We start from the raw sequence: 23,775 nt of genomic DNA on the forward strand, positions 1-23,775 counted from the left end.
TTTTAAAAATAAATAAATAAATAAATAAATCAAAAACATCTTACATTTATGTCCAGATGCTCTGATGTGATTTCCTGTCAAACACCTGTGTAAGCAGCTACTGATTTTAGACTAGAAAAAACTTCAAAAAACATGTAAATCCTGTATTATCATGGTAGGTTTTGCCTGTTGTAATAACCCACCGTGACCTGAAGGTGACAGTGGTTGACTGAATGTAAATGTACAGTCGGCCAGATAGCACTCAATTTCTAAAGTGTAGCCCATAACTGTGAGGGCGTGCTTCACGTTTTTTATATTTCCCCCCCATAGTTAAAAGTAAAAATGTAAATTATTGCGACAAAATTAATAGAATTAAAAAAAACTTTAGTAAACCCAACAGCAAACTTAATTCATACAGAAGGATACAAAGAAATAAAATGCAAAGAGGGATTATAGTCTGTTCAAACAAGTTCCTGACATGCCTGTGTCATGACACTTATTATTTAACTATTACTTGTAACCTATAACTGCAAATAACCATTCACACCTCCTGGCTTTTCTAAAATCACTAATTCATTTCTTGTGGTTTTTTGCTTCAGTTTTTTATAATTACAAAATCCCAAATATCTGTAAAAGAATAGAAAGAAAAGAAAGAAAGCAAATAATGACTGCAGGGAGAAACGTGTGAGGGATTGGTAATAAAACACTGAAACAATTGAGGGTGAATTCTTTGGTTTTTTTTCAAATAACTGGTACAAAAATACCATTTTACATTGTACAAAAGTCTGTACAGCAGCGAAAAGAACCAAAAAATCACTTAAAAACACACCAGTGATTGACTTTCAAAATAAAACACAGACTACCAAAAAGTCTTAACATTTGTATAAAATCAAAACAATTTCAATGAGCCAGGGGCTGGTTCCAAGAAATTATTTTTCTTATTCAGCATGAAAACACGAGTATTTCCCACAGACAGAGCTTCTTAGTGCGATGGAAATATCCCTGAAACATTTAGACCAGCTGAAGTTAAATGAATCATTAAACCAAACTAAAGCAACTAATTACTGTAACAGTAGTGTATGCTGTGAAGAAAACATTCAATTTCTTGGGGAAAAAATGTGAAAAAGAAAAAGTTTTAACATTTCCACAGATTCCAAGCTGGAAATTTCCTGCTCTGTTTTAATTTACACTGATTTGCTATAATGCAATTGGATTAGTACCGTATATCAGTTGAAAAACATAACATTAGCAAAAATGAATTTCAGCCACTAACAAAACTATATACCCTTACATCTCTTCAAAAGGTGTTTTTAAAGAACAGCTTCAGAACAATTCGCTAAGAACATGATGGCACACGCCACGTCACACACACTTGCATTATTTACAAAAAGAAATTATTATTAATTATATTATTTTGTATTAATTGTCTCAACACTTTCCCTTTGATATCTGATGCAAAAATCCAAACAATGAGGATGTTCCCTTTGTAGTGCTTGTAAATCAGGTTGTGTAAATCTTGAGGCCTTAAATCCTAAATGACAGTGAACACACCATAAAAGACACCTTTCTCTCATGACTTGCAAAGCAATGGCATAGTTACCAGGATACAGGGTCCCAGCAAATACTGTTAGCATTTCCCAAATACTGATACACAGAGTAAGGAAAAAGTCTCTCAAGGGTGTAATGATAATAAACATCTTGCTCAGAGGTCAGAAGTGTGAGAACCTTTGAAGTGTTTTCACTTGCGAGAAGGTCCTGTGCTTGTTTTCTAGGCTCATTTGGTCATAACACCCCATCCAAGGGAAATTCAAGTTTGCATAGATCAGTCCTTGGTCTTGCATAGAAGTGGTCCTCTCTACCATTTGATATGCAGCATTATAGGTCTCTGGAACAGTTTCAAACCAAGTGACATTAAAACGCCAAAATTAAATGAACAGTGAGTTTAAGGCTGCTGTGGGCATTTACACCAACTCTCAAATTCAGCAGAGATAAGGTTCTGCTGAAGCGGAGCCTTTAGAGAGTAGACACTAGGCTGTTAAAGTAAGACTGTACATAAGTGTGTAGCTTATAACATTAGGTTCATGACACTAAATTATGTGTTAAAGTGTGGTAGAAAACTATGCTAAACACACATAATAATCCTCAGAAGACTCTCTGGTACCTTTCATGTTTGTAATTCTGAGATTAACTCACACACGGCAGTGTGGGTGCTATCTATCTTGTTATATATCCTTTTTGTACAGCAAGGCAGAGTTTTACAGCTGTCATATGATCAGAAAGGCACAGTAACCTAATATGTAAAGCAAGGCCTCCAATACAAAGTACAAATAGAAAGTCCAGTCTCTTTTACAAGGGTAAATAAGTATTTCTATCCAATTATTTTTCAAAGACTGTATATGACAAATATGCTATGATAAACATAAGCTCATCATTAACTATTTTCCCATTTCAACTATATTTGGAATGTATATTTCAAAACATCTTTAAAATGAATTCAAGCAAAATGAATGACACCCTGAAATATAATCACACTGAAACCCAGAACCCCTTGAGGTCAAATATGAGAGGCCATGAGAACCTACCATTTACAGTGTAGGTTCACGGTAATGGCAGTCAACTACAGTGCAGGCTTAGTATCTTAACTACATTATGACAACATGTTGTCTGTCTATCATGGCATGAAAGGAGAATATGGCATTAAGAATTTTGCTGCTTCTGTATAGGCGATCATAAAAAAAATCCTAAAAGAGCACTTTGAACTGCAGACTAGCTTGCTATGTTATCAGGTTCCAACATCATAAATGTGAATAAAAAAGTGTATGAAATTAAACAAACTGTTTTGTGTATGTCTACAACAAATGTATAAGATTATACGCGTAGTTTGGAAACTTTGTGGCATAAAATAACAATGTTATTTCAAGGTATTCCCAGAACAGACTGGAACTAATATACACATCTGTATTCAGTCTACATGTAATGCAGAGCTACACAAAGTAACACCTTTACAGCATCACAATTGTCCGAATAGCAATTATAGAGCAGCCTCCGTGAAGTTAAAGGTCAAACATTCTGGAGCATGAGTGTGACAGTGCTGTTCAGAAGTGAGATAAAAAGTGCTTTGTGTGCTTCCCATTTATGTTTTCGCAATAAAGGCTTGTGTTTACCTCAGTAGTCTGAGCTAAGTGGGTTTCAACAGTCTGACCAAATCACTGTTGCGTGGCTCTGTGTTTTAATGGCTTTCATCTATCCATTCAAACATTTAAATGTATTTATTACAGGGTTTCTGCAGATTTCAACAAGTTAAATTTAAGACTTAAGACTTATTGGATTTTAGACTTTTTATGGACCCGCAGAAACCCTGTATTAGGGTTGAGGTAGCAACAGGACAAGCAGAGCAGCCTAAAACTGAGCTAATTCAGTCCTCTACTCCAAGAAGATATCTGGCCAAATCCATCCTTCCCATATTTCTATAAATGGGTCATCAACTTTCTGTCATGTTTCCCCTCTTTTGATATCTTTCCTCCTTTAGAAAAGCACAGACTTTCAAATATGTAAATTAGACGCATTTGGTATAATCCTCGCATGCTATGGCTTGTACTTGGTGAGGATAAACCTTAACTATGCTCCGTCTTCATGCTTATGCATCAGAGTGATTCTCTGTCATCTTTAAACTGTCTCCGTCTGTGATGCTCAGCAGAGCCAGTCTCTGGTCACTGGTTCTTTCTTTATTCTGGTCTGAATCTCCAGACGTATTCACCAAGCCCTGGTCCTGCTCTGAGCTGCTGGGCTCCATGTCAGGATAAATGACGAGGAAACAGGCAGTAAGGAAGCCAAGGAAGGAGCCTCCAGATGCCACTACAGGAACGACCTGCACGCTGCCAACTGCCTCTATCACAGCTCCCAGGGCGGACGCAACCAAAATCTGGCTGATATAGACCTGGAAATGGAGAAAAGTACTGTGACACAAACTGTAATGGCATTTACCAATTCTCATTACCACCGCCATGTTATTACAGCCCACAGCCTAAACCATGAACTCTGTGGATTCATTCAAAGAAGATCAAGAGTCACCTCACGTTTGGGTGTTGCTGGTTCCACTTACTAAATGTAACCTGGGTATTACTGCTGCATCAGTTTAAGTTGAGAGCAAACAGGAAACTTAAATTTGGGTCTAAAAAGTGTGAATGCTCACCTGGCAGGATAAGATGGCACAGTCAATACCAAAACCTCTCCGAGTGTTTGCTGGACTGTGGTGAATGTACTGAGGAAAGGTAAACAAGAGGAGAGATTGTAACTTCAGCCCGAATATTGTCTCTCTAGATTATCAGTTTATAGGTTTTCAGATTAAATGTTTTTGGCTTTCAGTAAGATAAGCATTTGATGTTAAATAAAATTACATTTTCCTTAAATAATTTAGGGCTGAGGTTAATGATTTGTGTGACAACAGCTACATCATGAATGTCCCAGGAGACAAGACAGAACAAATAGGACTATATCACATCGACTGCAATTGCTGTAATGTTGTTACACTTCACTGAACTACGCTACATAACACATTTCAAAATTCTGTTAAGTACCTGTTAGTACCAAAAAAAAATGATACATTAAAACTATATAACATGGATGAATAGCTTTTTGTTTTTGTGTGTGAGTGAGTGTGAGTGTGAGTGTGTGTGTGTGTGTGTGTGCGCATACCTCTTTGATTTCATGGTATTGCCCAAGTAATGCATAGGGACAGTAGGAGATACTCAGGGAGATGATTCCCATGCTACTGATCATCACCATGGCAACATAAACATTAGGGAAGATCGCCATGACTGCAGTTCCTAAGATAAGGAGTAATAAAAGCTTTAATACTTAATATCATTTCCCTCTACCTACATGCCGACTGAGACGATGAGCATCTGCTCCTAAATCTACTGGAATACACTCTATTGCTCACAGCTGTTTATTCTTATATATTAACAGACCTATTGAGAATCCCAGAGTTCCAACGATGTAGACGACCTTAATGCTCAGATCAAAATTATCCAGGTACTTCTGAAGGATGGCTGGGTGGAAAGAGGGTCAGAAAAGGGAAAGGAAGTTTAATTGTTCACTCACCACTTCTTTTGTGTGTAGTTAGGTGAGTCCTGATCTAAAAATGGAAACAGTGTTTGTGTTTTACCAGAGCAAACAGCAGCAGTAGCAGCGTAGACCACCAGTCCCCAACAGCCCATCTGTACTCCTCTGTGATAATTCTGTAGCTCTGTGGAATTGGCTGGTGCCTGAAAAAAGTGGAACAATGTTATCATAGCAATGTTGACTTGACAAAAAGGCTGGATAACTGACATTGCAGTGTTTATATTTCACATAAATTACTAATTAGTGAGCTGTGTATATGTTCTGTATTCCTCTACTGTGTGGTCTCCATGGTATAAAAAAAAAAAACCAAATGATGTCAGTTAGTACAACTCTCTTTAAATAATAATGAGGGCGTGTGTGTGTGCGAGTGTGTACCTTGGGATTTCCTTTGAAAATGACTTGCCCCATGAAATCCGTGTAAAACACAGCTTCAGCTATAATGGAGAACCAGGTGAGGAGGTGACATATGCACAATCTCCACAATTGCCTCGGCATCTACAGCGGGCAAAAAAAAAAAAAAAAAAAAACAGGAATCAAGACAAGCAGGTGAAAATAGTTCCACAAAAATGTTTGCTTTGTTAATCTGCAACAGTAGACACTTCGCTTACTAAATGTGATGTAGTGCAATGGTAACAAAGGAGAAAAAGAAAAAATTGTTTCCAATTTACTTCACCTTAAACATGGACAACCACAGCAGTCGAACAGTTGTACCCTTGTCTGCTCCTCCCTCACTGCTTGAGCCCTCAGATGACAGACTGCTAGCTGACAGCTGCATCTCTCGCCTGTCTGTGCACTGCTGGAGGTCACTCAGATCATTAAGACTGCGAGAGGTGGTGATTCGCTGAGGGCTCGATGGTGCTGCCCGTCGAAGTCGATAGCGCTGCGATCCTACTCGTCCGTAGTACGAGAAAGTAAAAGAAGGCTGGAGAGGAAAAAAGAAAAGCTGTCAGCCTTTTCACATTTGCAAATTGAACTTTAATGTGTAGCAAATATTTATGATGATTACATTAACTAATTCAAAAAATTATAAATTAAATTGTACTTGTCTGTAGAAGGTGTGTCTGTATGGCTGTGATGAAACAGAGGAGTTGGAGGGGCGGTTCCCAGGCTTGGTGGAAGCATGGCTTTTTATTGCATTGGAGTGATCAGAAGAGGACGAACAGGCATTGAGACCATTGGCAGCCCTCACCTGCTGTGATTGGGGAGATGTATAGAGACCACATGAGATCACATATCTGAAACACAGTACAGAGGTTTTCAGTCTCTGAAGAGTTCCATATATTGCCTATTGAAAATAATCACATATCAAATAACTTGTTGATATTGACACTTGATAACATTTGTTTCTGTGCAGGCAATACATTGTTTCACAGTCTCAAAGTCACATTAAGCTAACACAAAAAACATCTGCAACTGTATCATCTGACTTCACCTGTCTACGGTGCGAGTTCTCTGAGCCAGAACTCATCTTAGAGTTTGTTGGATCCTTATGTTCGGGAAAAACAAGACTTTTAGGTTCTAAGACCATCACATCAGTAAGGGCATGTGGAGATGAGGAGCAAATATTGTGATCTGATGGCTTGAAAGCATCTTCTAGCTCTCCCTGCGTCTCTGGTAGAAAGTGATGCACTTCTGGCAGGAAAAGTTGCGCATCTGGGTCGAGGTCGGAATCCAACTCAATCGTAGCATCTGGCATGGCTAAGACTGAGTCACTCTTACTCCGCACTCGCTCCACCGCAAGAAAATCCATCTCCCCTTCCTCAGGATCTGATTCGTCATCCTCTCTGAAAGGGGCTTGAGCAGAAGCATCCTCCTCTGCAATCACTTCAAGTGAAGGTGGCACGTGGCCAACGGGCTTGAAAGACAACTGGCTGGTAGACTCCCCACTTCCTGTGGCTTTAAGCTGGTAGGATGGAGTGAAAGGTCGCTCAGGGATACTGAACATGTGCAGTGTGACAGATATAATGAAGATGATGCCTGCAAACAGGAAGAGGACCTGTTCCTGTGATTTAAATGCTTGCCCCAGAGCTGTGCCAGTCCAGTCTAGACCACCTAACATGTAGCCCACTGCTCCACCAAGCCCTGGAGAAACAGGGATAGAAACAGATACACATGGACAAATACATTAATATATCTGAGGCTATATTGTTGACATGTTTAAAACATTTAAAGCTCAAATTCTGAGATCATTTGCAAGTTTTGAGGATGTACGTATATGCACTCCTTGTAAATGCTTTCTTGAAGAGCTGATATTTATACAGATCCATGTGGACGGTCTTTGTGTGTCTTAGTGTTCATATAAGCATGTCTTACCAGCAGAGAAGGCATGAATATTCAGGGCCATATCTTGCTCCTCAGTGTCAGCAACATCCAGAAGGTAAGCTCTGATTGGTCCCTCAGAGGCATCAGCACAGAAGTCCAACACCACCACACCTAATACAGTAAGGACAATGCCGATTGGCTGGCTGCCTAGGCTATCACCAATGGAGAGGCCTGAAAGAACACCACAACATATACACAGATGTGGTTAAACAATAACTATAATCATTTGGAAGTGGAGATCTTCTTTGACACCTCCTATTTACCTATTAATGATCCATTTAAAAACAGTGCCACTCCCAGCAGCACACCTACACACAGGGCCAGGATGAATGGTCTTCTCCGGCCCCATCGCAGAGTACATCGGTCACTGGCTGAGCCGATCACAGGGGTGAAGATGAGACCAAGGATGGGACTGAGGAACCAGGTTAAACTGTTATATTGCTCAGGAAGGCCTGGAAACAATAAAGAACAGAACAATAGCTATATTCAGCTTAAGAAAGTACAATTAGATTAAAGCCAAGATTACTTTTTTTTTTTTTTTTTTTTACACGAGCAGGGGATTTACCCAAGTGCATCAGTCTCTATATACCTTTTCATATTTGATCACACTGTTACTAAGTTAATATAATAAACCACATCATTACAGCAACTGTTGCTAATTGTCGGTGCTTTCACAATACAGATTTGAGTCTTCCGAGTATTTCCTAAGACACAGTTAAATGATATAAAAGACATGTGAGGACACTTGATGAAATAGTAATGGTTTCATTTGCTCACAGGCCCTATAAATCAACAAATATCAAGTGCAAATAGAAAAACTGAAGACAAATATGTTTCAAGCTAAAAATATTAAATGTTTCATCATTAGTGCTTTTATTCAGGCAGCATAACATGAAACGTTCTTTGCTGCATCTAATTCAGTTTGTCTTTTGTGTTCGTTTTTTTCAGATCTGTCAAAAGTTTTAATTCGAGTTTAATTTGTTTTCCTTAGTGTTTTTATCATGAACCTTATCTTTAACTGAGACTACTTAACTATCGGCTTATATTATTAGATTAAATGTCCTTTTGTATTGAATTACTAGGTACAAAACACATCAACCTATTCATATATTTGTCTTGCAGGAACTTCCCAGAATAACTAAACCAGTGGGAGCAGTTGGAGTCTGCACAAAAGGTGAAAGTTTTCCTGTGTTGCATTGTTTATAAAAGCATAGCAAATGACAGCACTTGCATACCAATGTGTAGCTGAGGAACCACTAGTGCTCTTAAACAGCTTCCTCTACCATTGGCTTTGAGGGCAGCAGGAACATTTCAGATAATGAGGTGGCCTGTTACAACACAGACAGAAATACGCACCAACAAGCCAGGAAAGTGGTGAAATCACCTCCAGTTGGCCCTGTCATAAGTAAAGACTAGGCTTTATCATGCTCTCAAATGAAATCAGGAAACATTCAACACACATTTTTGTAGCCAGTTCAATACCAATGTGGTAGGACAGTTTATACTGTACCAGTTTGGCACACTTGTATAGTACCAGTCAAAAGTTTGGACACACTTTCCCAAGGATAGGAGTGTGTCCAAACTTTTTAATTATATTGAAAAATGTATGCATAACTATGCACATCAGTTATAGTAAAAAAACAAACAAAAAAGCAGTCTCTGCTAGATGAAAATATCCTAATTTTCCACCCCATATAAAGACATGGGCTTTTAGTTTTAATGCAAAAATCTGATGCATTTGAATCCAGTCAGCTGGCTGGGTGAGCCTACTGGTTCTCACGGGAACAACTTGTTACCCATGTTGCCTTGCTCTGCTCCTGCCTTCCCTCTCTCTTAAGTCAACACAACAACAGATGACTGCATTGCAATAGGAAAAAACTCTTGCTTTTTGTCTCCCTGTCCCACTGCTGCACATTCTCTTTTGTCAACAGGCCTACAGGAAGATTTAAAGGTTCCCTGAGGATTTTTTGACCTTGAGTAGCATTATGGAGCAGTTTTTTATGAGTTGGTCTCCATTTTGTTTGTTTCATGCATATGGACGAGGTCACTCATGCAGACAGACACGGACGCAAACAATGCAGGTTTAAAAAGAATTGGCTCTACAAATATTTAATGAGGAAGGAAAAGCATTCAACCCTTTCATTAGACCTGAAGGATACATACAGTGTGTTTTGGTGAGTAACACTGTAAGTGACCATAACTTGTATTTGTTTAAAAGAAAACCTTTAAACAAAACTATGACACACTCATTAGGTAGGTTTGTGTCACAAGGAGCTGAACTTACATCCTGCTTGAGTTCAGTGTTGCAAAGCTACAGCACTTTGCAGTGGCTGACAATGCAGTCACACTTCAGCTCACTGTTCACAGACTGGAGACTGATTAATACATTTTGCTGTGTCTCTCTCCAAGCTGAGAGAACAGGACTCCAAATTGCACTGCTTGTATTAAAATGATTCAACATACAGGCTTTTTCTTTCAGAATGATCAGACATTCAGCAGGGAACAGTACTTAATCAAACTCTTCTTTGGCAGAGTTTGTATGACTTTAGCTAAACTATTATTATTATTTAGTTATTCAAGCAGACATTACAAAATCAAGGATTACTTCATTGATTTTCCTGGTGTTGCTTGCAAAATGAGAAGTGGTATAATTGCATCATTGGTGATGAATCATGCCATGAAAATTTGTACTCAATAAAAAATAAACACAACCCAATGGTCCTGTGTAGCCTTGAGACAGTCATAATAAGTCCCATTCGAACTAATCCATGCTTATGTTTAACAACGTATGGATTCACTGCCCTAAAAATGCTGATAAGAGTCAACCTGATATATCTACTGTGCTGAAAGACAATCCAAGAGAGACTGTAGTAATAAATGTATGATCATGCTTGAAGTTCTCTGGGAAATTCAGCAAACTATAGATTGATATAGATTTTACAGTGCTGTCAATAGCAAAGTAAACCTTGTAAAAACACAGAGCTAATGTTTCAATTTTTTAAACTGGGAGTACTTCATCCAAGCTTAACATGTTAATCTTTCTGAAGGTGGTGTTGCCACACACTGTTGCATCACTGAATGGATAGAGCAAGGAAACAAAGATGCAGTCTACTGAGTCTACTACTGTTTTAGCCTTTTGTGCACTTCTTCCTCTTTAACCTCCAAGGACCTGGCGTCCACATATGTGGACCTCACATTTTGGGTTCTCTAGACCACAATAGTAACTTTTTCTCAACAACTTTTTCTCAACATATGAGGATATTATACTGCCACTCAGTAATCGAAATTTAAAACTAATGTCCTCATATGTGGACATCATTTTTCTCAGGTCCCAATCAGAATAAAGATCAAAGAGAAATTAAAAACGCACGCCATGCAAGAGTTCGGGTCTTAGGAGGTTAAAGGACACCCCTTGGAAAAGATTCACTCCAAACTTGAAGTGTGGCAGGTCATTTTACTGCTAGTAGACTATTTTGACCAATAATCAATCTCAATAATTGTCATCTATGCCATACTAAATGTCTTTTCTATCTGAGGGTCTATAATCGGACTCTAGGCCCATTTAACATACGGACTCCATAAAGGATACATTAAACTGCAACGTTAACTGACTCTGTGGCATTTACCATAAAGATTACTTTTATAGTACCAAAGCAAAATTGGATGCCTTCAGAAACACCCTGAATGGGGTATGGTTAAAGGTTTTAAAAAAATGTTCTTTCTTACAATATTGTAAAAACAGTGTGAGTGAAATGTGCTGTGTTAGACATTCTTGTAATACCTAGCCAGGGAAAAAATGCCTTTGTTCAATTTCTGCTATGATGGCAAACCTGACATTTAACTGCATAGCCCGTGTTGGCTACTGCTGGGCACACAGGTTACATGACACATTGGTGGGTGATCAATAGATCCAGCCTGGCTAATGCAATGACAGTAGAATTCCACGTTGTTGTTGTTGCTGTTACCCGACTGCTACTACGACTACTGTTGCAGCTGGAAATTAGACTGATGGGAATCTCTTTTAGGATAGCTGTGACAGCCTTCATCACAAATCAAACCCAAGAACTTTTATATAAAGAAAATGAACCAACAACAAGATGCTCATCTGGACAGATTATTGATCCTCCAGATCCCTGACACTAACCTGGGGAACACTGCCACAAACAAACTGCATAACTAAGATACCTGACAGGGTAAACAGAACATGCTATACATTACAGCTATTGTAAACACCAGTACTGAAACATCATATGGCTATACTGATAACACTATTAACATACCACTGTGTACTTTAAGTGGGAAGGGTCTAATATCTCTGCTACTTCTGAATGAGTCGAGCAATGTATATTTAGACAGGTATGTGTTTGTTGTTGGCACTTATCCATCTCTCATGTATAAGTTGTTTTAATACAGGTTCTTAATGTCTGTGTTCCACACCTACCACAGTTGAAAAAGTAAGTAAGAGTAACACTTGAAAAGTGGACGTTCCGGGGCTGTCAGTATTGCTGAATTCTCATCTTTAGGTATCTTTAACATTTCTAAAACATTTGCTTGAGCGGGAGAAGAGCAAGAGTGTGTTTGTCTCAGTATGACTGTATTGAATCTCCTTACCTATCTGCAGCAGCACTGGCGTCACCAAAGCTGTTTCCATGGCGTAGCAGAACTCACGTCCAAACATCACTGCCCCATTCATTACCCATCGATGCAGAGGGATCCGCTTGCCTCTGCCCTCCTCCTCCTCCACCTCCACCTCCTTCTCACTCTCACTCTCATTCTCTTCTACTTCTTCCTTAGGTTTTCTCCTCTCCGGAAGGCAATAAGTCTCCCTCTCCTCTGCTTCTTCGCCCTTTTCAGCATGGTTTGACTTCAGAGGAACCATTTATTTTGCTTGATGGTCGCTATATATTAGTGTATACCACTTATTGCTATTTTCTTTTATATGTAAGCACGCTCTACTATGTTATAATATGCTAAAAGAACATCTAATGTCCATGGTTATCATCTTGATCACTCGCTGTTTAAGAGGAGCCCAAGATATCCAGAAAGAGTAATTAGCAAGCATCTCTGCTGGTCAGCATGTTCTGCGTTTGAAACCAAAGAACTGAAAATGATTGAGGATGAGGCAGGAATCATCATTAAAATGAGATTAATGTGTCCAAAAAATTGATGTGGTAAAAATATGTTTTATCCTGTGGCCATCTTTTGACCAGTGTGCACGGCTCAGTAACTCAGCGGGAGAGTAGAAGTGTTCCTCACTGTGGCTTGCACAAATTCAAAATTCAGGAAGAGCAGAAATCTGCACAGCTCCAGAGGTATGCAGAGGGGAGGAGCAGAAGAGGTGGGAGGAGAGGGGTAGCAATATGTGTATTATGGTTTCCAGTAGCTCAGTTTGTGGTAAGAGGCAGAGTAGGTCTGCAACTGCGTTTGCTGCTGCCAGTCAGTGTGTGTTGGAAGTGGTGTGCCTGCAGTATTTGGATTGATTTGAAGATTAGAGTGTGGGTCAGCAGAAGTCTGTGCACGTGCATCAAAGTGTACTTCAGGGCAAGTCAGGGTCAAAGCATGTGAAAACCCACTGAGTCACACAGCAACCTGCAGAAAAACAGAAACCAGTTAGACAATTAGCTGAAGCTATAAAGGCATTGATTTTAACATGCCCATTCTTAAAGTATTTTCTGAATTGCTGTTCATACTTTAAATATTTGTATTTTGTTAATATGGGTTCAAGGGCCAAATACTAGAAGGCTCCCATGTGTAAAATGTTTCAGTGCAGTTGGGCCCCATAAAGGTAAACAAAAAAATCCCTTGGCTTTAGAAAAATGCTGCCCTGCTCTGAGGAAGTACACTGGCAACAAGTTTACACTCAATGTATAACATATCCTGTTATACAGAACTAACAGTATATGAAGGATACAGACTTGTCATGTGGATCATATAACATTATAAAGGAAAGAGGGATCGAGCAGTTTTGCCACACCTTAAGTGCCTCAAATTGCTATAATGACTTCCATTTTTGTATTTTGCTGAATCTGTTAAACTCAGTGACATCACCAGAACGCATACACTTTGAACTACTTAACCAGCAGACTATAAAAGGCATCAGAGGAATGAACAAAAGCCACATTAAGAAATCAACCCATATTGCAAAACCATACCTGTTGCATACTTAGCCTCAGTTAAAACAGGTAGATCCCATGCCCCTGGGGTGGATACAAACCATATAACTGCAATGTGACTTGATTTTCGGGATATACAGTAGATAAGAACCATTTTTTTCTCGTCTTTATTCAGTGACTTTGTGTCTGCCTTTTCTGAGGTAAACAAATGAAATGTATCCCAAATAAAGGTTAGGTTACGTAAGGGTTAATGTTTAAACATAATAAACTGAGCTTTAAAACCATAGATGTGGGACAGCCACGTGCATTTTCTGGCGTTATGTTCTCACAGAGTGACAGAGTAACCTGTTCCTGTGTGCAGTAACAGCTGTATGGAAGTTTTTTACCTCCCCTAAGTCGAGTTGAAAATTAGTGTTTCTCAAAGGAATTCATGGTCGTTAAGTGTGTGTGTCTAGGGGGCTTGCTGGACCAGTTACGACATGTTTAGCTAAGAGACAGCTCTTTCTGACGCTGAACTCTTACCTGAGCTTCCAACCAACCCGCTCTACAGTCTACAAGGTTAATAACGAGGCATTATCAGTCCATTTAAGGGTGTGAGGACGGCGCACACGGTGATAGATACGTGTTTTCGTCCGGTTGGATCAAAACACCTGACTCTGGACACATCAACTTCACTGACTGAGGTTTGACATGCGGGATCAACGTTCCCTTAGCGAGCTACGTTGGCTAATACATTTGACAGCTAACATTAGCAAGTTGCAACATAGAGACCCACTCAAAATGGAGACAGGAAAATGTAACATACCTGAGATATTACTCCCTTCAAGAAGAAATAGAGCCACTTCCGCTTTTTAAATATTTGCGATAACGCTGATGCAAAACTCGATTTGAGTTAGCAATCTGGCTAACCTTTACCAGCTAACTGAGTGACCATCTGGTTTACTACACTCATCAGTCACATTGGTTTCCACAGTAACAAAGCGGGGCGTGGTCAAACGGGAACGCCATGACGTGAGCAAGTTACTCACCTACGGGTTATAAGGAATTACAGTCACAATGCTTACTATGATGTACTTACAGTATATTGATTACTCATTAATAATACCAATAACAATAAAACAAAACTAAGCCATAATAGTGTATAAACAATAAATCAATCAATTGAAAAGGTGTAAAACATTTCAAATTGCAATAATGAAACTTTAATTACTTATCGTTCTCGTTCTTTTAAAGACTTTTTTTAAGACTGATTTTACATTTGAAGCTCAAACGACAATATTACATTCATCTATTACTCATCCACTAGAACTTGATCCCATTAACATCAGACAAGGAAAATAACCAGATCAAATTTCACCCTACTTTTTCAAATGTCGTTTAATGTGACTTTTTTTTTCCTGCCAAGAGAGGCTCTGGTCATTGTTGATGAAATTACAGTGTTCATTCAACAGCATGTAATATCAGACTTTGTTATAATAAAACAATGTGATTACAGCCCAACAACCCCTGTTCAAACATTCACAATGTAGGTGCTCCCTGTTAATCCAAGCAGCTTCCACCTGACTAATAAAATTGTCTTTGGTCTTATACTGTAATAGTCTTTGAATGAGAGTGCAATGTTGCCCTCTGCTGCACAAAAGTGGTTATCATTGTCATTGGTGTATTGAATTTGGAAGTGTCACAGCTGAAAAGTAATGAGAGGGTGCTATTGGCATGATGATAACATTGGGGTGCAGACTAAATTTGTCTCTTGTCAGTGTTGTAATTTATTCAAGTAGTTCGTAAACGTTTTTGGGCTGCTGAACTGGCTTTGTTTGTATCTCACTTTTTATGAATAGATTTTTGGTCAATATTAAATGATTGTGGACAGCATTAGCTGCCGATCCTGAGCTCTCAGCACTGTACCATTACAAACTGATGCCGTTATCAGTGGTTAGTATGCTGCAGAGTCCAGACATATCAACCACAGTTCCCCAGACAACTGTGGCATCTCTGTAGTTCTCCTTACCCCATATGAAAGGGGATTTTACACTGTATGGATCTTGGTCATCATGATCACATTATTTGTGATGGCGTTGGCTGTTGCTCCTGAGGCCTTGGAACTGTGCTGCATGCTGATGATGTCTCCGCTGGTCTGCTCGGGATCTGCACGACGGAAAAGATGTCTCATAGTGGCCTGGGAGAGAAAGAGGCTCTAAATCATTCAGGGAATCAATAAGTGAATAAATGAGTGGTGGATGGCTGCAGGCAAGGATGAATGGATAAATGTACAGGTGGTAGAGAGGAAGGATGTTGGGATGAATGGAATGATGATAAGAAAGAGAGTAAAGAAGAGATTCAAGTCTTACCTGGAAATTATTTGTAACAAAGCAGTAGACGACAGGATCCATACAGCTATTCAAACTACTGAGAGTGACGGTTAAGTGGTAGACAATCACATGATGAGGCATCTCGGGGTAGAAGTACACCACCACCTACAACACAAAAAGACAGAACATCCATTGCACTACCATAGCCAACAAAAAAATATAATAATAAAATAATAAATAATAAATAAAATAATAAAAGCACCGACAGACATCTTGTGACTACTCGAGAGTTAAAAGGCCACAAAAAACATGATGATTTCACATTTAATGTGTCATAGCTCACTCACCTGTCTTATGTGGAAGGGTGTGAAGCACACAGTGAAGATGATCAGCACTGTGGTCAGCAGCTGGACAGCCCTCCTTCTCCTCTCCCTGAGAAAACACAGATAAAACTATCACTGTGACATCCCATCAGCTGCTCAGAGCTGCAAATCTGAGTCACTTCCCCTAGTCCTTTTGTTCTTGTATGATATGTCCTTGTGTCAAAAGCTTCATTTTAAGTTTTGAAACTTGTTCAGCAACAAATACAAGCAAATAAGGCCCAAATACCTGAAATCACATGGTATTCTGCATTCTTTCCTTTCTTCTGCTAATGTAAATGTTTATACCTGCTCTGCTGCATCAGACGGCGGTCAGCAAGGGCCCACATAATCCTCAAGGTGAACACCACAATGATGACGAGGGGTAGAAAGAACTCAGTGATGGTAAGAAAGAGGAGCTTTGAAAGGCAGCAGCCTGTATGCTGAAAAGCAGAGGAGAGGAAGGAGTAGGTGACCACAATGGCAAACAGCCACACAGAGACACACACACATTTGGCCACACTGGAGTTCCTCCACCGACGGGAAGCTTCAACCTGCAAGGGCATAAGAGAATAAGTTAATAAGTCCTGCATGTTGCAAAGGGACAATTTAGGTTTCGGAGAACATAAATGAGACCGATTCTGTCACCAAACTACAGAAAAAAACCCACCTGCACGATTGCAAGGTAACGGTCAACACATATGCAGGTCAGAAACAAGATGCTGCAGTACATGTTGACAAAGTAGCTGAAGATGTGCAGGTAGGAGCAGGTGAGACATGCTCCTCCACTGTAGTAGAGCAGGATGCGAGTCGGCAGAGAGAGATTCACCAAGAGGTCTGTCACTGCCAGGTTGATGGTGTAGATCACTGAGGTGGTCTTCTGCTTGGTCCGGAAACAGAAAACGTAAAGTGCAACTGTGTTGAGCACCATCCCCACCTGGAAGAGCGAGAGAGACATGAAGTAAAGGAGATGAAAATTAGAGTTTGCGCAGGGTACTGTAGTTGCAAGAGAGAATGTGTATTTACAACACCAAAAACATCTCGGTAAAACGTTCCTACCAGAAATATGAGAGAGTTTATGACCATCAGCGCGATCCAGAGGCCGTAGAAGTCATTGTAAAGCCCCTCATCTAAATGAGCCAGTCTTTGAAGATAGGCTTCCATGCCACTCCTGTTAGTGGGACTGACTATTACAGGCAGGATGGGGAATGAAGTATTGATAAAAACCCAGGACTCAGTACTGTTGAAGTTCATCATAATGGTGATGATGATGATGATGATGATGATGCAAGTAGGTGATGATGGAGAGAACAGTGATGATGATTCGGAGCTGGGGCAGAAGCTGTCAGACAAAATGACACAGTGTTTTGATTCAGTAAACATTTACTTCAGATTTTAGTCTGGGTGCAAGTTGCAAAATGCAATTCATTGAAGGATTCTATTGTCCTATATAATCTATTCATTTTCTACACCCATGTGTAGTTGTTTAGCATTAAGATGACAGGCAATAAACTGAACACATTTGTCACAGCTTATACAGAAAACAGTTAATCACATTACCACAAATGTTCCTAAAGGAGTTTTTTTCTTTTTGTTTTTTTTATTTTTTTAAATCGAAAACAACTGGACTAGGTTATTTGTCTGGGAAGACGTTGATGGGTTGATGCGTTGATGGATGAGAGGTGATGAGAGGTGAACCTCCACCTACCACAAATGTTCACACTTAGAGACTGGGAGTGATGGAAACTGTTTGGAAACAAAAGGGCAGCGTACAAACCAGGGCAAAGGTTCAACCTCTTCTGAGGTTATTGAGTTGATTTTGATTACTTTAACCACATCCATGAAGCTAAATTCTTTTTTACTTTAAAATCAAAAGTGCCATTTATATAATGAGTGTGTCTTATACTTGTTTATCCAGTTAATGAAGCTGATTCCTTAATATTCCCCTCCACTCCACTTTCACACACAAAGACATTCACAAACATCCACTCCCCTGCCCTGACGTCCACTCTCCCCCCTGTCTCTGACCTCGCTGTGGTTGTTGCTGTTGGCATGGCCACACTGACAAAGCCACTTCTTTCCAATATCTGTTTATCTATTTAGACTATTTACTTATAATGCAATTATTTATCTATGCCTACAGTGTCTGTGTGAATCAATCCTTATCTCAGAAATGGTCTGTATGTGTTTATTTACCTCTAACAAAGATGGCAAATTCTTCTCATAATTGGGATAAACACAGTGGAACTGGGTGAATTTGATAAACTGTGTGAGGATAGCCTTATTTTCAGGATGTTTACAATTTTAAGTTTTATGGCATTTCATGTGATAAATTAGAGGAGTCTTTTTTTATGTAGATATGTTGTTAGGATTGAACTGGTAAATACTTAAAAGGGAGTGATAGGGGATTCTTCTGTAGGTGCATTGTTTTACAAACCCCATAACACCTTCATAGGTTACAAATCAAATCAGATTAGCTTATCAAAATGCAGCAGGTTCCATCAAGTTATATTCCACGAAACCAGGAGAAGAGACGTCTGTATAAACAGTGACAGAAGATGAAACATCCACTGATCATCCTAAAATAACTGCTGAGTGGACAAAGGGGAAATAAATGCTGCAGTACAGCTGTAGACTACTATGTCATCTTCAGGGTATTTTTCACATGTTGCATTTTCACAGTTTGATAATTATGTTTCACAGTGTGCAATCGATCGAAAACTTCATAAAATGAGACACTTGAGTTAAACATCACCCTTTCCATACAGTGTTTTCAGCTGTGAGGGGATGAATATGCAAATATTCATTAGATTCTTCCAGGTGTGAATATCAAAGACAGCAGAGGGCAGTCAGTGACTGCACTGTATATATCTCATTGGACTATAATGTGAGAATAGATATAAATTCAGCATATATGAATTGCTTCTTGTCCTTATAGGTGTTTCCTCATCAGTTGACACGGCTCATAAAGTGGTCAATGGCCATATTAGGACGGAGCCTTTAGGGCCCATGAAGGGCAGTCATAATAAGAAAAGCATTAAGGTTGGGTATGAAGATGTGTCAAGAGAATAGAAAGAGAAAGAAAAAGAAGAAAAAGGTTGAACAGAAGGCAATTTTTCCACACTGATTTTGATTCACAACAACTGGTTTTGTTGTTTTGTGTTTAATTCATCGATTTTACTACTTTGATTAAATTTAAAATGGACAATGGAGTTCTACTGATCTGAGGACTCACACAGGTGACAGTATCAGTTGAGGACTATGAAGGAGATGCAAAAAGCTTATTGTTTGAATCAAACTCATGAGGAATCCACTGGCGTTTAAAACACAAAAAAACTTCAAATCACATGAAGTTAAACATCACAATTTCCTTGTGGCATCCAGATGAGTGTGAATCCTAAATTAGCTGGTGGCTAGCATGCTACTGCATCCTTCTGTGACAAATGTTGCTTAATTGCTCATGTGAGTCCCAAACTGGAAAGGTTTAAGAAGCCTAGCATATTGTGTTGCTTATGCTCATGATTCTCAACTAATCTCTCACAGCAAAATAATCGTCCAGCTGATGAAAAATGTAGTCTATTCCGGCTAATGAGAATAACATGCTCAGCTGAGGGTGAGGCATGAATAATATGATTCATCTGCATTACCAAGACCAGTCTGGCCATAGAACATTAAGACCACCGAAGGAAATAAATGGGTGTTTTCACAGTAATATCCCCTGATATTATTCAGTGTACTGGAGCTAGTTCATCATCATTAACAGCGCTAACGAGTGTTATGAGCATTGCTCTGGGGAAATTATCTATTAAAACACTTACTTCATGTGCTGAGAAACAAATGACAAGGACAAATAAAGTATTTCAACAGTTTTCAGTGATGTATTGTCAAAACTGAGCTAACTATACAAAGCTACAGACTGTGTCCTTTTAGCCATGCAACTACGCAACACACGAGGATGTATCTTAACATCTCTGGGATCTCCTGACCTTTCCCCTTATGCCACCATTAGGTTGACCTTTGTGGTTTTCAATTAGATATCTTGACAATTACTGGATGGATAATCACAAAGTTTCATACAGACTTTCATGCCAACTTTTCCTCTATTCCTCTACCCATCCTCAGACATAGTCTGTGTCCATTGGTAACCAGCAAATGTTAGCATGCTAACATGCTAAACTAAGATATGTTAGCATTTAACTACAGGCGCTGCTGTAGCACGTCCTTCATTCCTACATTTATAAAGAGGGATAAAAGAAAAACTTTAACCTACAGTAGCTAACCATTCCTTCATAACTTCTTAACATAAGTTGATAATTTGGCCTAAACAATGTCCCACAAAATTGGTTTTGGGTAATACAATAAAACCCAAGTACAGATACTAAATAACAGCCTATTTCCACATGTCTTTCATTAAAACAAAATAAGTCACAATTTTGAAAGTAACAGGAAGACACCAAAATGATTGGATTTGTTGTAATCCTAGAACAAACAGTGTGCAGATTGGCACTAATTGAAAAATAAATATGAAGAATACAGCAATAAGTTTGTGTATCCTCTAATATGAGTCAACCCAGGTTGTTTGATAATCTAATGCGTCACTGTTTCTATCCTATTGTTGCTCTTCCAACATCAAAGACAGTGGTGATGTAATCACTGTAAAGCGATACTAAAAGGAGAGCAGAGGGCCTTGAGGCAGATCACAAATAACACTGTCCAAATAAATTCCAGCAGCGTGGGAGTCCTGTTTGGGTGTGTGTACACGCATGTGTGTGCCTAAGATTGTAAGAAAGACCAGAAATATATATAAAAGGGAGAGAGACGGTATGAAATACTGGTATACAGATCTCACGCTGTCCTGCATCAAATTATAGCTCTACAGAGAACACCCCCACCCCCCCGAGGCAAATGGAACATTTTGTTGCTGCTGTAACTCTACATTTAGAGATAGTTGTACTTGCAATTACAGCTCAGAGGGGCCTTTCCATGTCCTCTGATTGTATAATATATCACAAACATGATCGGGAATGTGGCATGTTTGTCACTTCTTTAAAAACTCTACTTCATTTGCAGATATCAGTTAATGGAAAAATTAATTTATGGATGGTTTTGCTTGCTTATTGTATTCTGTGTACTGTAAAGATAATGCTCTCCTGGTATTTTGCACTCCGAATATATACTTAAGAGTGGCCATGCCCTGTTTTAGTGATTGTTGGCATTACTTTTGTACATGTACCTTGTGATTAGTCTGGATTCCAGGATGAAACATCACTGTTTTTCCTTTCTTTTAAGTTCAGAATGTGGACACCATTTATCCACTGTGGATGACAACTTACCTCTGAAGAAAAAGAAGTCTAGTCAAACCAGTTGATAAACTGTGGACTTCAAATTTGTGTCCTCATGTCCGTCCTAAAACAAAGATCCTTGGTCAGTGTCCAACCAGGTGATGCTGGATCTTTTCCAAGTCACGATGCTTCAACCCTCAGTGACCTTTGCGCCCTTGTATCATCTCTGAAAATCCACGTACGTCAGTTGCTTTTCTGTCTGGAGCTGTTCAGCATCTCAGTGAGAATTTCTTTTCCCTTGTCAGTGTGTCATTCGAGTCTCTCCGTTTGGGTTCTGGAGTCATGCCAGCTGGATGCAGCAAACAACACTCTTCTTCAGATCTGTGCATGAAGAGGGCTCCTTGTCATCTTGTCACTTTGTCAGCCAGTCTGCTGTTACTCAGTGTATTGTTTTCACACTGGATTTCTCAAACATCCTCAAATCTTTCTGCTCTATTGTTGTAGGTCTCACTCCTTTCAGTGTGTCTTTCTACTTCTTCTCTCATCATTTTTAGTCTCTCTCTTTCCCTTCAATGACTCTCTCTTTCTACTTCCCTCCCTCTCTCTCTAAATTTTCCCCCCAGTTTGGGCTTCAGACAGGAAGTCTTAGTATGTGTTTACATTCTGCTGTGACACTCACATGCATACCCATGTACAGTATGCACACACACCAACGTTAGAGCACGCATGCACAATTACATGCAAATACACTCAGGCACACAACATCACAAGCACAACTCATACATTTCATGTGTGATTTACTGTGTAGGTCCATAAAGTCATTCACCAAACCATTAAATATTGTTATACATAAGGCTTACACTAAAAGGACCACTATAAAACACAAATGATGGAGGTTCTGCATGTTCTGTCTCATGAAATAAAGACACATCCTCTTTAAAGTTCAGCAGTTTTTTTGTTTTTTTTCATGGATCTTCTTTCAACTGTTTTTTCTCATTAGTGTCACCACAAGCTCTGGGTTATTGTATGTAACCAATGTGAAATACTACTGAATGTGCAGCATGTGCTTTTCAAGAGACACTAGAGTTAAAATGATCAAGGAAAGTATACAGCAGGTGTAAACATGTTGTAAAACATGTTAACCTACATTCTTTTAATGTTAAGGGCAATGATATAGGAAACTGAATTACACCCTGTATGAAAAACATTGACATTTACACTGACAATGGAGTGTGTTCTAACAACAAGAAAGAAAAAAACTGGATCTTTAAATCATTTGGAAAAATCAACAGTGTGTTGTTGATGCTTCCATAAACTTCTTTTTTTTTTCTTCTTAAATAACACTCTAGAAAATTAGGTGCCTTTGATCAAGGAGGAGGGTTTTGGTCTGTGTCTTATGATAAATATGAATATGAATGGAGAGTGATATATGGGATTGAACTGGAAGATGAAGACATAAAGCCCTCTGATTTGTGCTAGGTTTTAAAAAAATATTATTCACAACAAGACATGCATATGTTTTTACAAAAATAGTAAGAAACTCGCAAAGCAAAAAAATATTTCAAAAAAGATTCATGATCAAATATGACGAGATACCAGCGCTCTGTCATGACTGCTTTCTCTGTGATATATTAAAAATAACCTCAAAACACAAAATCTTGAACCTAGGCAGACCTTTTCATCTCTCTCTGCTGAGCTTGAATGACAAAACACGTCAGGCTTAACAAGTGATTTGATGTTCTTTTCATCCTGACACTTGTTTTTACTAAAAGTGGAAAATAAATGAAGAAAGGCAATATCATCTAAATGAGGGTAATCACTTCTCTCAAGATGATTAAAATTGTTTCAGCCAGTTGCTTTAAACCTCCACTGGCTGTAAGAAAAAATGTACGAAAATCAGAGATTGATAATGACTGAGACTGAGATTGAGAAAGAAAGATGAGGAGGGTGAAAATCGAATAAAAATACTGTTTTAATGCTGAAGGTTTTGCCATCGTGGATGTTATAAGAAAGAGACAGTTTGACAGAAGAAGAGGAAAGGCAAAAAGCTTAGGCCAGAGTGATATCCCGTTTATTTCTTGGTGCCACAGCCTCAGACATACAGAAAGTGTTTGTATGGTGTGGTATATATAAAGTCTGCACTTTTAAATCCAACTCTAACACTACGTGCTACCCATATGTCTCCTTTAAACTGCTATTTGGAACATGCTTGGTGTATCAGTTGAACATATCTGTATAAATACACACATGCCCGACTAAAAGTTGCATTCAAGTGTAAGGCTGAGTC

At 39.0% G+C, this 23,775-nt stretch overlaps 2 protein-coding genes across 3 annotated transcripts; both read right to left on the bottom strand.

Moving 5' to 3' along the window:
* Positions 1-694: 694 nt before the first annotated feature.
* On the bottom strand, positions 695-14,499 carry LOC111652790 (polyamine-transporter SLC45A4-like). Of its 2 annotated transcripts, none has more exons than XM_023403161.2 (13): positions 14,344-14,499; positions 12,037-13,014; positions 7,689-7,877; positions 7,417-7,596; positions 6,536-7,185; positions 6,146-6,292; positions 5,777-6,025; positions 5,479-5,598; positions 5,147-5,246; positions 4,950-5,030; positions 4,675-4,805; positions 4,172-4,240; positions 695-3,916 (listed from the first exon to the last, which is right to left on the bottom strand). In XM_023403161.2, exons 2-13 carry the CDS (start codon positions 12,302-12,304, stop codon positions 3,617-3,619), a joined length of 2,484 nt encoding a protein of 827 aa, XP_023258929.1. In that variant the 5' UTR covers positions 12,305-13,014; positions 14,344-14,499; the 3' UTR covers positions 695-3,616. The 2 variants fall into 2 exon arrangements, with proteins under 2 accessions (XP_023258929.1, XP_023258928.1); XM_023403160.2 differs by having other exon boundaries at positions 6,146-6,295; positions 14,344-14,498.
* Positions 14,500-14,790: 291 nt separating this feature from the next.
* LOC111652764 (G protein-coupled receptor 20-like) lies at positions 14,791-17,542 on the bottom strand. The gene is made up of 6 exons (XM_087173144.1): positions 17,266-17,542; positions 16,883-17,143; positions 16,516-16,760; positions 16,195-16,279; positions 15,887-16,012; positions 14,791-15,714 (listed from the first exon to the last, which is right to left on the bottom strand). Exons 1-6 carry the CDS (start codon positions 17,461-17,463, stop codon positions 15,565-15,567), a joined length of 1,065 nt encoding a protein of 354 aa, XP_087029270.1. The 5' UTR covers positions 17,464-17,542; the 3' UTR covers positions 14,791-15,564.
* Between the last annotated feature and the right edge of the window lie 6,233 nt (positions 17,543-23,775).

This window comes from Seriola lalandi, unplaced genomic scaffold (assembly GCF_002814215.2).
Source record: "Seriola lalandi dorsalis isolate HSWRI2012SDOR001 ecotype SW California unplaced genomic scaffold, Sedor1 jcf7180002054062, whole genome shotgun sequence".
Lineage (NCBI taxonomy): Eukaryota > Metazoa > Chordata > Actinopteri > Carangiformes > Carangidae > Seriola > Seriola lalandi.

Excerpts from the sequence above, each read along its gene's own strand:
- LOC111652790 (XM_023403160.2), bottom strand. The coding sequence starts at position 12,304 with ATGGTTCCTCTGAAGTCAAACCATGCTGAAAAGGGCGAAGAAGCAGAG. Across the intron at positions 5,031-5,146 it reads TACTGCTGCTGTTTGCTCTG|CCATCCTTCAGAAGTACCTG; the intron begins GTAAAACACAAA and ends CTTTCCACCCAG. Across the intron at positions 4,241-4,674 it reads AATACCATGAAATCAAAGAG|TACATTCACCACAGTCCAGC; the intron begins GTATGCGCACAC and ends ACCTTTCCTCAG.
- LOC111652764 (XM_087173144.1), bottom strand. The coding sequence starts at position 17,463 with ATGATGAACTTCAACAGTACTGAGTCCTGGGTTTTTATCAATACTTCA. Across the intron at positions 17,144-17,265 it reads TAAACTCTCTCATATTTCTG|GTGGGGATGGTGCTCAACAC; the intron begins GTAGGAACGTTT and ends TCGCTCTTCCAG. Across the intron at positions 16,013-16,194 it reads CACCCTTCCACATAAGACAG|GTGGTGGTGTACTTCTACCC; the intron begins GTGAGTGAGCTA and ends TTTGTGTTGTAG.